The sequence below is a fragment of the Ammospiza caudacuta genome, chromosome 1, assembly GCF_027887145.1.
Source record: "Ammospiza caudacuta isolate bAmmCau1 chromosome 1, bAmmCau1.pri, whole genome shotgun sequence".
Classification (NCBI taxonomy): Eukaryota; Metazoa; Chordata; class Aves; order Passeriformes; family Passerellidae; genus Ammospiza; species Ammospiza caudacuta.
In genome coordinates, this window is record NC_080593.1 from 12,759,857 (window position 1) to 12,774,265 (window position 14,409).

At 44.2% G+C, this 14,409-nt stretch overlaps 1 protein-coding gene across 1 annotated transcript; it reads right to left on the bottom strand.

Annotated features, from left to right (window-relative positions):
- Nucleotides 1-896: 896 nt before the first annotated feature.
- On the bottom strand, nucleotides 897-9,920 carry KLF6 (KLF transcription factor 6). The gene is made up of 4 exons (XM_058824866.1): nucleotides 9,482-9,920; nucleotides 6,046-6,619; nucleotides 4,171-4,294; nucleotides 897-3,752 (listed from the first exon to the last, which is right to left on the bottom strand). Exons 1-4 carry the CDS (start codon nucleotides 9,581-9,583, stop codon nucleotides 3,701-3,703), a joined length of 852 nt encoding a protein of 283 aa, XP_058680849.1. The 5' UTR covers nucleotides 9,584-9,920; the 3' UTR covers nucleotides 897-3,700.
- Nucleotides 9,921-14,409: the final 4,489 nt, after the last annotated feature.

The following is a 14,409-nucleotide window of genomic DNA, read 5'->3' on the forward strand; positions in this document are numbered from 1 at the left end:
GCCTCAATCTCTTTTTATTGTTTCAGTTCTTTTGCATCATTTTAGTCCATTCCTAAATCATCTAAATCCATTAAATGTTAACACAAACCGAATTCACATGCTCAAAGACAGTTTCTCAGCAAAAAAAATTTGCCATTTTGCCACTGTTTTTACTCAATGCTTGAGAGGGACTTTTAACACCAGCATGAGTGAAGCAGGAGCCACAAGGCGACGTGAAACAAGTTCTACATGGGTCTCAAGCCAGGGTGCATGCCAGGAATGCCTTGAAGAGCCATTGCTCTGAAAGAAATGTGGCTCAGAGAGGTTTGTGTGACAGGCTGAAGGTCACCACCAGCATGTGGGTCAGGTCAGCCCCACAGCAGCCTCAGATATCTGGAGCAGGCAGATCCCATGCAGACCCTTCCAAGCTCTCCTTCCCACAGCTGCACCTCAAGGTTTGGGCTGGCTTTCCCATGGACCAGGCAGCTCCAGGCTCACACTCAGCAGCAGCTGCCAGGGCAGGTGCCTCCAGCCCTGCCACACCTCTGTGGCTTCGTCCTTCCCTTTGAATGCCCACTGAACCTCCTTTCCCACCTGCCCGACTCGTCCCATGTGCATTCACCTCTCCAGAACAAGCGATTCGAAACGAAGGTGCAGCCTTGCGGCAACAATCACATTAACTATTTATTCCGCTGAGGCAAGCCATGAGACAAGAGCAGCTTGGCAGATAGGGAAGAACTCCTGGTTTCTACTGCCAACATTATTTTCCCAACAGGGCTTGTCTTCCACAAAGTGACCTGACCCAAAGGTGTTTGCACCCGTGACCAGGTGTGACTCAAGACAAAGCAGCAACACAGTACTTGACATTGTTTGGTGTGTAGGACTTGGAGAGGAGAAAGATGAAAACAGACACGTGATGCTGATAAGAATTTCTTTTTATGTTATTCCAATAAAAAATACATTCATACAGAAATATAACAATCTTGCAAAAAACAATTTCAAATAAAATCTTGTAAAACAAAATTTTTACAAAAATCTTACAAAGAGATTCTTTAGATAACAGGGTGCTTCAAAAACAAAAAAAGAAATTTCACTAATAGAAACTTTTTCTTCTTAAATTTCAAGCAAAAATGTTTTATTTTTTTTATTTTTCAGCTTGATTGAGGCTCAGTTATCACCTGAACAAAATGTACTTGCTTATTAAGAAAATTACAGGCATTTGACATATGGCACACAGCCCCACCCCATCCACACAAGTCTGATGGTGTTTCACAATTGAGACAAGCCAGTGCAAGTTTTTTTTTTGTTTGTTTGGGGTTGGTTTGTTTGTTTATAATTTTTTTTTTTATTTCTTGTTTATAAGAATTACGGCTAAGTCAAGGACAATGCAAACAAGGAGTTAAAAATACAACAAAACCCAATTGTAAATAGAAATTCATTTTCTAGAATTTTTTTTCTGTTTGGGGGAAGAAAAAAAAAGTGCATTTTCAGGCAATTTAAATTAAAAATGAAATGAGAATGATTTAAGCCTGTGTGTTCCATAGAACCAGATCACTTGCATATACTTTTTTTAAACCACTTATCTACATACATTTCCAGGAAGATATACCAAAATATTAGCAGAGTAAGCAAGACTGATAATTAATAGTAAAAGAAACGGGTCACATGTTTCATTGCATCAACTGTAGTGAGCTGGTTTAAAAAAAACAAAACAAAACAAAACTGGTTTTGGACAGACTATTCCTACTCTAGGGAAAAACAGCCTTTATTTTAGCTGAACTATGTAAAATTAGAGCTTAACCACCACAACGACTAGCTCACTCACAGGTCCTCCAGTAAGCTGGAAGGCCAAAACCCGAGTGTACTTCTTCTGCACACAGCTAATATTCTTTTAGCATGCCAAAATTCGGTTCATATCATTCTTAAATGGCCACAGATACGCTATTCCAGACAACCTAATAACTACAAAACACAGTCAGCAGTCTGAGAAGGACTGAATGCCAACAAAGCCTTTAGCATGCCATTAAGCTAAAGGTAAAGCCTCTAAAAATGCTAGATTTTGATTAACTGTATCTTTCATTTCTTTGTCTCCTTAATGACCATATTGCAGGGAGGAAGGGGGAAGAGGGAATATTTTGATGGGCTGTGGCATTTTCTAGCTATGTGTTCTAATTCTTTTCCTTTTAAAAAAAATATTTATATATTATCTATATATATACACACATACACAGACTGTACACACAAATATACATACACAATTATTTTTCTGCCCACTTTTAAAAAAAAAGTAATATAGTTTCTTTCTGTATGACCAACAGATAGCTAGATATATAGATGTGAAACTTGTGCCTTTTAAGCAAATACATCTTTTAATACTTCTGTATCTTTAATATGTATGAAAACTTGACATATTAAGTACAGTTGGGGTGTGTATATACACAGTTGTTGTGCAAGGTCAATATAAAAAAAGTCTCAAGGTGGCAGAACTGGTCAGGTATTCAATTGGCATATGCATTATACTGTAACACAGTCAAATTGTCTAAGTTAAACAAATACTGTACTGACATGAATGACTTTTCTCTATATTTGTCTTTGTGAAGGAGGACCCTGGAAGTAACCTTTTTTTCCCCTCATATTATACATTTGATACAGTACAATGCCAGGTGAAAAGAGAGCCTTAATAAAGCATGCATCACCCATACCCCTGTATAAGACCCCCTGCAAGAGAAGGTCACTTGCATAAGGCACCATTATTAAGGTCAACAGTGCATTAACAGCTAGAAAACCAGAAGTTAGTCCTCAAGGCATAAATAAGAGAAAAATTAGCTGCATGAGAAAAATCAGTTTCTAACCAATAGTGGTTTTATCCACCCAACAAAAAAATTATTCATGTTCCATACATTATGTAACATTAGACCAATTGTATTTTAGCTGCTCTTAACTGGAATCAAAACTGCAGTCCTGATTAAAGAATGGAAAAGCATATAGTTCCCCAGAACCATGCAATAACCTTTGTATTATAATGAAAAGTTATAGTTGTGTTACATTTGTAAATACACAGCTTATACAATGGATTACAAATGAGCTCTGTAGCAAGTAAAACAAGCTACTTGACACATTGCACGTTTAATAGCTGCACCAGACACCTAAAGCTCCTCTCACACAGGAACAGGGAAGTTTTCCCCATTTCCATTCTGGCATCCTGACTCTTTTTATTCCCCCTTTCCCCCTCTCAGGTTTTCCCTCTAAAAAGGTGCAGACACCCCTCCCCCCACCCCTTGGAAATGATTGGTGGTCGTCCCATCTCACGAGATATTCCTCACATACAAGACATTCAGACTATTTTTTTTCTCTTACAGTTATAAAACAACCACAAGAAAAAAAATGTGCCTCAGCATACAGTCATCAAGAGATCCTCATCGCATACAGTCGCCCAATCATTAACATTCTCAGTGCACATGCTCACGGCAAAGGCTTAGGAGCCACTCAGAAGGTTAGATACCAGTGTATGAGTCCAGGAAACCCCAAACATCACGCACCGCGGTTGCTATGCCGTTCTTACATGACTTATTAGCCCTCAAAAGACCTTCAAGGAAGTGAGGTCCTGGAGGCAACTGGGTAGGGTGCAAAATGGCATGCTTTGGCTGGAACACGCATCCCTCCGCTCAAGGCTCTTCAACCTTGACGCCTCTTAGCCCGCAGGATTCACCTCTTGACCCGCTCAGAGGTGTCTCTTCATGTGAAGGGCCAGGTGGTCAGACCTGGAAAAACACCTGCAAGGCAAGAGCGAGGGCGCGTTAGCCCGCGGCCGCCGGAACGCGACGCGCGATACACCACGCGGGGCTGAGGCACCTCCCCTCGCTCTGCTGCTCCCAAACAGCTGCTGGAGGAGGGACTTGGCATTCCCGGGACACACGGGAGTGCTCAGGGTGTCTGTGGGCACCCAGGAGCGCTGCAGATGGCGGTGGTAGCGCTGTGGACTTATCGACGCTCATCGGCAAGATCAGGCTACAAACCGCTTCCCAACGGTTAGCAAAATGGAAGGGTTTTCCCAGCCTAAATATTAAATAGTTCCTTAAAACCACCAGACACGGTGGTGTTCCCAAACAACTCCTATGAAAAGCAGCCTAGACTGGCTTTCCAACAAGCATTAAAAATAACTATTTAAAAGGGTTCATTTCAACCACATACCTGTCACAGTGACTACATTTAAAAGGCTTGGCACCAGTGTGCTTTCTGAAGTGTCTGGTTAATTCATCACTTCTTGCAAAACGCCACTCACACCCTTCCCATGAACATCTGTAAGGTTTTTCCCCTACAAAGAAAGCAGATTACATGTTAGTCATGACTTCATTCAAAGACAGGTGCTATCATTTTCTATGTAAACCTCCTTCACTCCTCCAAAGACAGAAAATTTTATTCAACCTATCTGAATGCTTCAGAACATGTAAGCAAAGAAGGCTCACAAAATTCATCCACATGATTCCTACTTGTCTTGCTGCAACAGCACATCAAATAATCTCATTCTCACGAAAAATAATAATAATAAAAAGTGATTAAACAGGCTCCTGGGAAACAAAGGAATCCAGCCCTCTACCATTCCTGTTCATCCCTAATGGCAGGCTTACTCCCAAACAGGTACCATTCACCTCACAAAGGTGATTAAAGACAGCACAGCTAGGCTCCAAAATGCAATTAGGCTACTGTATTGCATCAAAGTTCTCTGTCACTCACTCATCTGCATAACATGCAACCTCCTTTTTGCTGAGCCACTTATTCTTGGAAAAGCCTGCATACCACTTTGAACACTGCTATTTCAGCATTCAAGAAATACCACTTCCATTCACAGGAACGTTCTCAACCAGATAGCACCAGAACACCAGTTCTGCAATACTTCTGAGCCTGGCAGCTATTTATGTCTGCTCAACAACCACGGTTTCAGGGAAAATAGTTTTTTCTTTTGAAATAATCCTGTTTTATCTGACTTCTGCATGACAATGGGAGCATCCGAGCTTGATCAGACGTCCCATAAAAGCCACAAAATGTTAAGCTCATGAGTCAAAATAGAATTTTCTCCCTGAATTCTCTTTCCCACATCTTATGGGGAAAAAATAAAAAAGCCAACCATGCATATAGGTGTTTGGACTGGTACACCAAGAGCACCATGCCAGTTCCTCACATTAAGCCATGCCTACTGAGCCAAGGCACAGCTCTACATATCTAACTGCTGTCATAAAGAGATGTCAAATAATAATGCTCAAACAAGCACATCAGCAGGCTACTTCAACCATGAAATATTTATAAAAGCCCTGAAGTGTCTACCTTCCTCACTTTCTTTCCCAGTAACACACAGGATTGTTATTTTTAGTTCAGGTTTCATAAAAATAAAATGTTGTTGTTCAGTAATTTGGGATCAAATTATACAGTATAGCTCATACATTTAAGTCCAATTGGGCAGATGTGTCAGAGGGACAACAACACACTGTGGCTTTCCAAGATTTTTTGCTGATAACAATGGCACGCATAAGTGTTAAATGAGTTACAAATATAGATATACTTAATATAACCAAGGCCTTGGTATGTCTGATAAAATAGACCCAATGTGGACTGAAGCATAACAACAAGTTCTTACAGATCTGACTGATTTTTGGATATACATTCCTTTTTTTCAGCAAAAATGTCCTAGCACACTTTTGCTTTAAAAATAATTGTCAAGAAAGGCCTGTCCTTTCCAGGCCAAAATAGTCCAGACCTATTTTGGCTGGACCTTTGCTCCTGAAGACCACGTGCTGCTGCAGCTTCCCAGCCACTGCCTGCTTAGAGGAGTGGCTCCTATTTGCTATGACAGCAGCCTAATCCACCAGCAAGTGCCCTGGCTCATGAAGGGAATGAGGAAGTGATGTCTTCCATGCTGGTAAGCCTCTGCTGCTATTACATCATCTCTCCAAACCTGGGCTACCACCCAGCGATTGAGCAACGCCGTGACACCACCATCACCACCACCACCACCGCGGGGTATTCCCTGCAGCAGCTGCCAGGTCTCAATAAGCATTAAGGGTTACTAACCTGTATGAGTGCGCTGATGTGCTTTCAGATGTGAGCTTTTGGTGTAAACTTTCCTGCACCCGTTAAAGTGACACCTGTGAACGCGCCTTCTGCCATCGGGCGAGGTGTCACCGGCCGAGGGTGCACCTTTCTCTGCAGTCTTTCCAGTGGTACCGGTACGGATTTTCCCCGGTGAATGCAACTCACCCGGCGTACAACTCCATATCTGGGAAGAAGGCTCCTTGCTCAGCTCAGGAGACGAAGGGGGAGTGGAAGTGACAGATGAACTCAAGTTTCCTGAACTGGCTAAAACATCGCTTATAGGGTCAGAGGTAAACTTTGTCGTGGGCGAGAGCTCCTCAGAGCTGTCTGAAGATTCGCTGCTCACGTCAGAATTCAAACTGTTGGTCTCTAAGTTCTGACTAGCAAGATTGTCCTCTTTTGGGACACATGTGTTCTTCAGTTCAGATTCCTCCTTTTTCTCACGTGCCAGAATAATTTTGGTCCAGAGATCCTCTTGGCTATCAAATTTGATTTCAGATGCAGAAACATAACAGGGTTCACTCTGAAGATACCGTTCCAGCTCCAGACATGTCTAGGTGAAAGAGAAGGAAAAAACAGAGGAAAGTTACAGGCCTGCTTAAAAATAAACCAAATTATTTTACACTTCAAAAGGCATGCAGGAATGTTGTACGTTCGATTTGAGGTTTCTGGGTTCAAAACAAATTAAAGGCTCCTCAAGCCGTAACTAGGTGACTGTTACGATGAAAAGAAATCAGTTTTCAAGACCTGGGCAAGAGTTCAAACACACAGCTGAAGGTGCAAGTCAGCTTTGGTTTCCAAAATAGCATTCTAATGACTCAGTTGAATTATCATCACTCTCATCATAAAATCTGTGTTTTCAGCAGGCTGACGTTGAAAAGGACCATAGAGAACCACAACATAAAACTACACTTTGCTCTTGCACCTTGACTAATTTCAAGTTGTTTTGTATCTCTTTCTCACACGAGCACAAGGCTGCAAAGATCCAACTGAATACAACGTGCTCTGACACCCAGCTAAAACCCAAACCCTGTGTGAGAAAACAAAGCCACATTTCAGCATGGCTGCAGAGCTGCCGGCCTGTCTTCTGGGGACATCAATGGAGCAGCAGACATCCTCCCATTTCCTGTGCATGAGAACACAGCACACTCGACTTTCAAAGAATGTCATTTCCAAGCACACTGGCATGCACACCACACAAGCCAAACTGCTCCCATGCGTGTTCAGAGGAACAGGGAGAACTTCAACAACAGAGGAGAGGGGAGGAAAAAAGTTCCAGAATAGAAATGTTCTGTTCTATAGGATGCAAAATGGGAAATTACTCTGAGGTCCTGCTGGGAGTCCCACAATGAACAAGAACTTTATCTACTGGCCAAGAGTGCAACTGTATGAGTCATCTCTTTCTTTCACGCAATGCCAAAGGAGACTTCCTTTTAAAACCATGACCATCTGCCAAGAAAGTACTCTGCAAATGTACATGTAACAGTACATGGACAACTTCCCCCCAACCACATTCTCCTGACTCCATGACAGAAAACAAAACAAAAAACAAAACCACCCTAAATGGGTGAAACTGTGGGTTTCAATTTCATTTCACCCTGCTGACTTTCTAGCCATCTTTCAGAGAACAGGAAAAAAAGGGAAAAAAAAAAAAAAAAAAAAAAGAGGAACGTGAACTGTTATGGCAACAAGCTGATGTTTCGGGATTATTCTTTCCACTATAGGAAATGATCCATATGGAAGCTTTACACAGAAAACGGACACACCAAGTTTCCAAACCAAACACTACTTATTTTAGCAAGATCACCTTTTCCAAGCCCGGTAGCAAAACCCGGTCCCAAATGCCACACATTCCCCCCACAGCCCCTTTCCATCTGCCCATGAGCAGAGCCGCCATGGGAGCAGCCTCCTTTCTCCCCCAGCACTGCTCCAGTAAACTGGGTCACATGCTCTGGTCAGGCTCCGAGTGTGGGCAAAAATCGGACAGAAAAATCAGAACCACAAACAACCCCCAAAAACCAAACCCACTGTTGCACACGGTATTTATGTATTTGTCTATAATTAGGGAACTGGGTTGCAATGCTTTTAAAAACAAGAAGGGTTTCTACAGCGACAGCACAATAGTGCTTTGATTTTCCGTGAAAACAAGCAAAAAAAAGCATTTATTAAGATCTTGTTAAACTTTCATATTCCCGGCTAATTTAAATTCCTCATTAGGTAGATTAGTAATGGGGAGCAGAGTGAAGCTCTCCGAGTTTAAATGCCTCTGAAGGCTACTGGGAACGAGGGCTGGCGCTTCGCCAAGAGCCCGAATGCCTGAAGGAAACTACTTAGCTCCATTTCAATCACGTACTATGGAGCTGCCGCTCTGAAAGGGGAGCGGGGGGAGGGAGAGAGGGGGGAAAAAAAATAAAAGTCATCGCATACAATTAGTAGGCATGTGAAGGTTGTAACACTTTGCATTTCAACCTTCTGGGAAAGGCTCCTTCGTCCTTGTGCAAAGCCAGCAGGTATCCGATCCGGTGCCCGGGCTGAGCAGCCCCCGCCGGGCAGCGAGCGCAGCGCCGGCCCCGCTGCCCCGGGGCTGTCAGACCCCGCCGTCCCGCAGCAAAGAGAGGAAGGGAAGGGAAAAAAATGGGCAAAAAAAATATGTCCATTAAAGGGAAGAAGGTTCCGTTCTTCTCCCTTGCCGGCCACGGCAATTAGCACAAGGGGATCGCTGTCATATGACTGACAACTCACGGGCTCGACAAAGCTCCCTGCGCTGGGAACGGCCGCGCTCTGTACATGTACATACACAGGCACACACACGGACACGGTGTGCACCGACACTCCTGAAGGGCTTTTTTCCCCGTCTTCGCCAGGAACAAAAACAATAATTGTATACATTTGCAGAAAAAAAAAATTAAAACAAAACAAAACAAAAAAACACCAGCAAAAAATAAACCAAAAACATAAACCACAGCACAGGGCGCAGAGCAGCCCTTGGCCAAGGCAGGGAGCTCGGATGACAAGACCCAGCTGTGGAGTCTGGACCGGGTACAAGCGCAAAACTTTTGCCAGGACTCGGTGTGGAGCGAGCGGCGGCTCGGCGCGGCTGCGGAGCGGGGCGGCCGCGGGCGCTGACAGCCCCCGGCAGCGCCGGCGGTAAACAGCGAGCGACGGGGATGCGCAGCTCCTTCATCCGCCTCGGGACTGTGCCCCCCAGACAGCCGTCTGCTCAAAGCCGAAACACCTGCTTCAAAACATCTCTACACATTTGTGCTGAATTCTCCCCAAACTCCTCGCTGACACTCGGGCTTGATTTTTTTTTTCCTTTTTTTTTTTTCTTTTTCTTTTTTAAATCCGCTTATCCTTTAATACGGCTTAAAAAAAAATCCCCGACAACAACAACAACATCGACATCCTCGTTTACCTGTTGCCAATATTCCTCCAGGGACGGCAAGGCTGAGAAGTAACCCGTGTCGTGCACAATCTGGAGTTCCTGGAAGATGCTGCACATTGGGAGAACATCCATGTCTCAAGTTGCAACAACAAAGTCAGTGCTGGTTACCAAAAATACAGATGCCTCCTTTATGTGCAGGGGTTGCGGGGTGTGTGCGGGGGGGTGTCAACCTCTGCTCTCAGTTTCCAAGCCCCCCCCCCCTTCCTCCAGAGATGAAAAAAAGAAAAAAAAAATAAAATTGTATATATAGAGATATATATTAATTCCTTGAGGAGCTCGGGGAGGAAAAAAGACCCAAAGTTTCATGCAAAGTTTAATCGCACAGCAGGGCAGGACGTCTCCCGGGGCGGGCGCGCGGCTGTCCCCCCTCCCGCGGCCGGCGGACCTGGCGCAGGAGCGGCCCCAATATTTGCAAACACGGCGCGGACTCTGCGAGCGGAGCCCCCCGCAAAACTTCCCTATTCAAAGCTCTGCCCGGCCGCGCCGCCGCCCCGCCCCCGCGCCCGCCCCCGCCCCGCGTGATCCCGGCGCGCCGCCCGCCGCCGCCGCCCAATCCCCGCCGCGCGCCCCGCGACCCGCGTGCCGATGACGTCAGAGCCGCCCAATCGCCGCGCCGCAGACATCGCGGCTCCTCCTGGCGTGACCGAGCCCGGCCGTGACGGCTCCCGCCATTGGCCCGATTCGAAATTCGCCCCCTCCTGATTGGCCGGCCCGGCGGCAGGCTATTTTTAGCAGGGTATATAAAGCGGGGAAGCAGCGGCTGGGCTTTTTTTTTTCTTCTGAAGGGGCGGTGTGTGCGCGCGGAGCGGCCGCGCGGGGGAGGGGAGCGGCGCTGCCGGCGGCGGCCGCGGGGGGCGCTGCGGAGCCGGGCCGGGGCTATGCCGGGCCTGAGCCGGGGCGTCCCGTCGTATCCGTCTGTCCGGGGGTAACCGTGACCCCTGGGCGGGACTGTCCCCTCTGTCCGGGGATAACCGTGCCCCCTCAGGCCTGAGCAGGGCTGTCCCGTCTGTCCGGGGATAACCGTGTCCCCCCGAGCCTGAGCAGGGCTGTCCCGTCTGTCCGGGGGTAACTGTGACCCCCCCCCCCCCCATGTCTGAGTAGAGGTGTCCCGGCTGACCGGGGTAATGGTGACCCCTCAGGCCTGTGCCAGGGTAACCGTGACCCGCTGGGCCTGAGCAGGGGTGTCCCGTCGTGTCTGTCTGTCCGGGGGTAACCGTGACCCCCTCAGAGATCCCCCCACAGCTCCTTCCCCCTGAGGGTGCGAAGCAGCACCCACAGGCTCTGCGTTGTGCTTTCCAGTGAGCTGGAGGGCTTGGATGTTTCTGTCCTTCCTTTGTCCCCCAAATTTGTCTTTTCCTTGGGCAAGCCTCAAGGACACCTTGGACAGGAATTAGGTCCCAAATCAGACCTGGATGATGGTCCTGGAGCTTCACACGGAGGGAGATCTTAGCCTGGATGAATGACGCAGCGGATGCTCCTGGCCAGCACCATCCGACACTGCCTCTCCCAATTCCACCTCAGCACACATAGTTATTTGTGTCCATGGAGTGTCAGCTTTTTTAAGACTAGACTTGTCAATGATATGAATGTCTTAATATAATTTAAGAAACTGTGGTCATTAGCTTTCCAAAAGAGTGTCCAGTAGATGGAACAAACAGTCCTAATGTTTTTATTAGTTTTTTTTAAAGGACTTTTAATTTTCTGCTGATATTTCCATCGTAATCTCAGTCTTATTCTTTCGATTTCCCCACTTTTCTCTGTATCTGTTGCTGGTTGCCTACAAATGGTAACTGGAGTGTTTAATGTGTATTTCTTCTGCCTAGTGTCTTCTGTGAGCTGGTGACTGCAGGTGTGAAAATGTCAGTCTAACTTTCCATCCCTGGGCCCCTCATAAACTATTAATATGATGATTCCTTAAACAAACAACTGGTGTTCATGGTTGGTTTTCCTGTGTCTATGGAAAAAAAAAGAAGTATAAGGTCAATGAGAGCATTATTTTATGTTTAGCAAAACAAGGCGATGCTGAAAACACAAAACATCTAAATCCAGATAATTATGCACGCTTGGTTGAATCAGTAATTCTTTACTTGGTTTCACATGGCTAAACATGTAAATATATATCCAAAATTACCTTGCAGGCAACAGATAGTGCAGGTCATTTTGTATCTACTTGTGGCCAAAATGAGATCCTTTTTCTGAAGAAAAGTGCAGAAGGAAAAAAAAAATAAAGGCCCTCTTAAGTAGATGAATTATACACCTTACTTGAGCCTACTTTTAGTTCTGTGGGGTAAAATATTTTTTGGCCTGAAATGTGGTGTGGGCTCCAGTCAAATATAACCTGGTAACATAACTCTGGGAATCATTAGTGTTTTTTTAACTGACCAGCTCCCTGTTTAGACAAGATTTTATTTTCAAACATAGTGACAGTAAATGCAACTATCTGCTCTGTCTATTTTACACTTGCCCCCTTTTTAGCTGTGTGTCATGTCAGAGAAATCTGGGCTTGTCAGAGGCTGGATGAGGTTGGCTCTGCCCACATGGAGTTTGAGACATAATGATCTTAATTTGTATGGGCAGTATTTCCCAGTGAAGGACAACTGGAAACAGCAGATGTAAACTGATGGAGATGAAAAAGTCCTTAAATGAAATGCCTCTTTAATAAGTAAGGTTTTTTGCACTGCTGTCAGACTGTGATTGGTTGAGTGGGACAAAGAATCCTGTAGGAAAAAATGAACCAAATCAAAGAAAACTATGGCACAGATGTGACTATTGTGCAGTAAAAACTCTTTTAGGTTATATTCTGATTAAATCCTGGCTTTCATTAGACAATTATCAATGGACAAAAGAAAATTGACATATGTGTCTCTGGGTGAGTTCTAGATTGTGACTGTACTGAGAAATTTTAATTTCAAGTATCAAAAAAGCATCAATAGAGCTAAAGGTCAAATCCAGATAAGAAAGAATGGGTAAGAAAACAGAGTGGAGCAAACAGACAAAGTGTTTTTGCCCAGAATGTATTCAATCAGGAATTAAAATGAAATGGTGAGTCAAAAGCAGGCTGTGGTTTAGGAGACAGTTCCGAGGAACACAAGCTGAAGGGAAACTACTGGCACTAACAGCAGCCATGTGGAACAAAGGGATGGTGTGTGAGTGGAAGGGAATTTATTGTAGTCTATGGAGGATTATAAACATAGGACAATTTTTAATAGGCCACAAAATGAAAGAAAATGAAAGAATTGAGCTAGTGAAGATACTTGAAGATATAATTTAGTCCCTAATGACTTTCTTCAAGCTATACAAAGCAGTTAAATTTCAAATATCCATTTTATACTACTGGGATTTTTTCAGTCATGAGCTAGGATGGAATTTACCTTGAAAGCCTTAAAAGGAAGCATGTTCTAACTTTAAAAAATCCAGAGCAAAATCAGTCAGTCCTCTGGGACTACACAACTTTATTTAGATGTGCCAATGAAGGACAAAGACCCTGATTTAGAGCAGAGGCCTCTTCATTTATGTATGTGGAGTGTGTGTACTGACTGTGTATTCACTGCTGGTGAGTTAGGAAGGAGCACAGCTACCAAGTTCCTTGGATGATTTTCTTGTCAGTGCCGTACACTTAATTCATGGTGAATGCCCTTGATTACATAGAGGTTATCACATACTTACTTCCAATTGTAAATGTTCCCTGTGTTTTTACCTCTGTATGATCAATACCACTTAAAAAGGTAGCAAAAATAAGTACAAATTACATAGGATTTCTCCAAATGTCAGAGCTTTGCCTGTCAAGTTTCACAATGGCTTTTTAGTAGGACGGTCCACAATTTAGAAGCAGCCAATTTACCACTTTAAGGCGGCTGTTTTATAAATATGTGCAGGGAAAAAAAGCCCTGTGTGCTTTTTTTTTTTTTTTTCCTTTACTTTTGCTTCATTAATTTTAGTAAGGTTCTGTCTGAAAAGCTGTATTGCCACATCCACTTCTCTGTAGTAACTGCTTTTGTCAGGAATGGTAGACTGTTCCTGGAAAATCTGCTCTCCTAAGGAGCAGGTGACAGACGGTGTTTTCCAGGTGGGCTGAGCTCCACATGAGGCAGGGGGAGCACCTGTTCTGCTCTTAGAATATTCATGCATTTTTAGAGGACACATCAAGTTGGTCTGCATTGTATTCAGCGCTGAGTAAGAGGAGGAGAAAACTTCTTGAAAATGGTTCACGTGCAGGCAGATGTAGGGAGGTTAGATGAAATAGGCAGGAATCAACAGCTTTGGGTTTGATTAGGATGAATGGACTTTATTTGGGATAAGAAGAGAGAGAGAAGGTGTCAATTGCATGAAAACATTTTCAGATAGCAGAGAACACTACTTGAAGCTATCTGCTTCCAAGGTGGCAAGTTGCTAAATCGAAAACTAGTATGCACTGTGATTCTACCACAGATAAAGTAAATGCTCTTTGAGGATATATAAATAGAACTGTAATGAGTAGGCAAGCAAGTGGGGTGATTCCTGATCTGTCACTCTGGCAGAGTTAGGGACTTACATTTCAGACCATAAGCCAGACTAAAACTAGGAAAAGGTAAATTCATTTAAAATATATAATCATAAAAATACAGTAAAGAAGAATTTAGGTAAATGTGATGTGAACTTGTTTAGTAGACAGAAAACAGGAGAGGTGATGTGTTTCCCTACAAATACTGGTAAAAAATTAACCAGAATGGAGGGGAAGAAATGGTTGCCGTTAGCTAATGTGAACAGAGCATGAACCAATGACACCCAGCTGAGTCAGAGGTGGTGTGTTGTGTGGTTTTTGTCATTCTGATTTGTTGGTTTTTGTTGTTTTTTTTTTTTCTTTCTCTTCAGACAGAACCCACAGCTATGTAATTTCTACAGTTTAGCTGCTACAGAGC

Bases quoted from the DNA above. Each gene is read 5' to 3' on its own strand.
- KLF6 (XM_058824866.1), bottom strand. From the start codon at position 9,583: ATGGATGTTCTCCCAATGTGCAGCATCTTCCAGGAACTCCAGATTGTG. The intron at 6,620-9,481 runs GTAAACGAGGAT...TCTTTCACCTAG, and splicing joins TGGAGGAATATTGGCAACAG to ACATGTCTGGAGCTGGAACG. The intron at 4,295-6,045 runs GTTAGTAACCCT...CTTTCTTTGTAG, and splicing joins ACATCAGCGCACTCATACAG to GGGAAAAACCTTACAGATGT.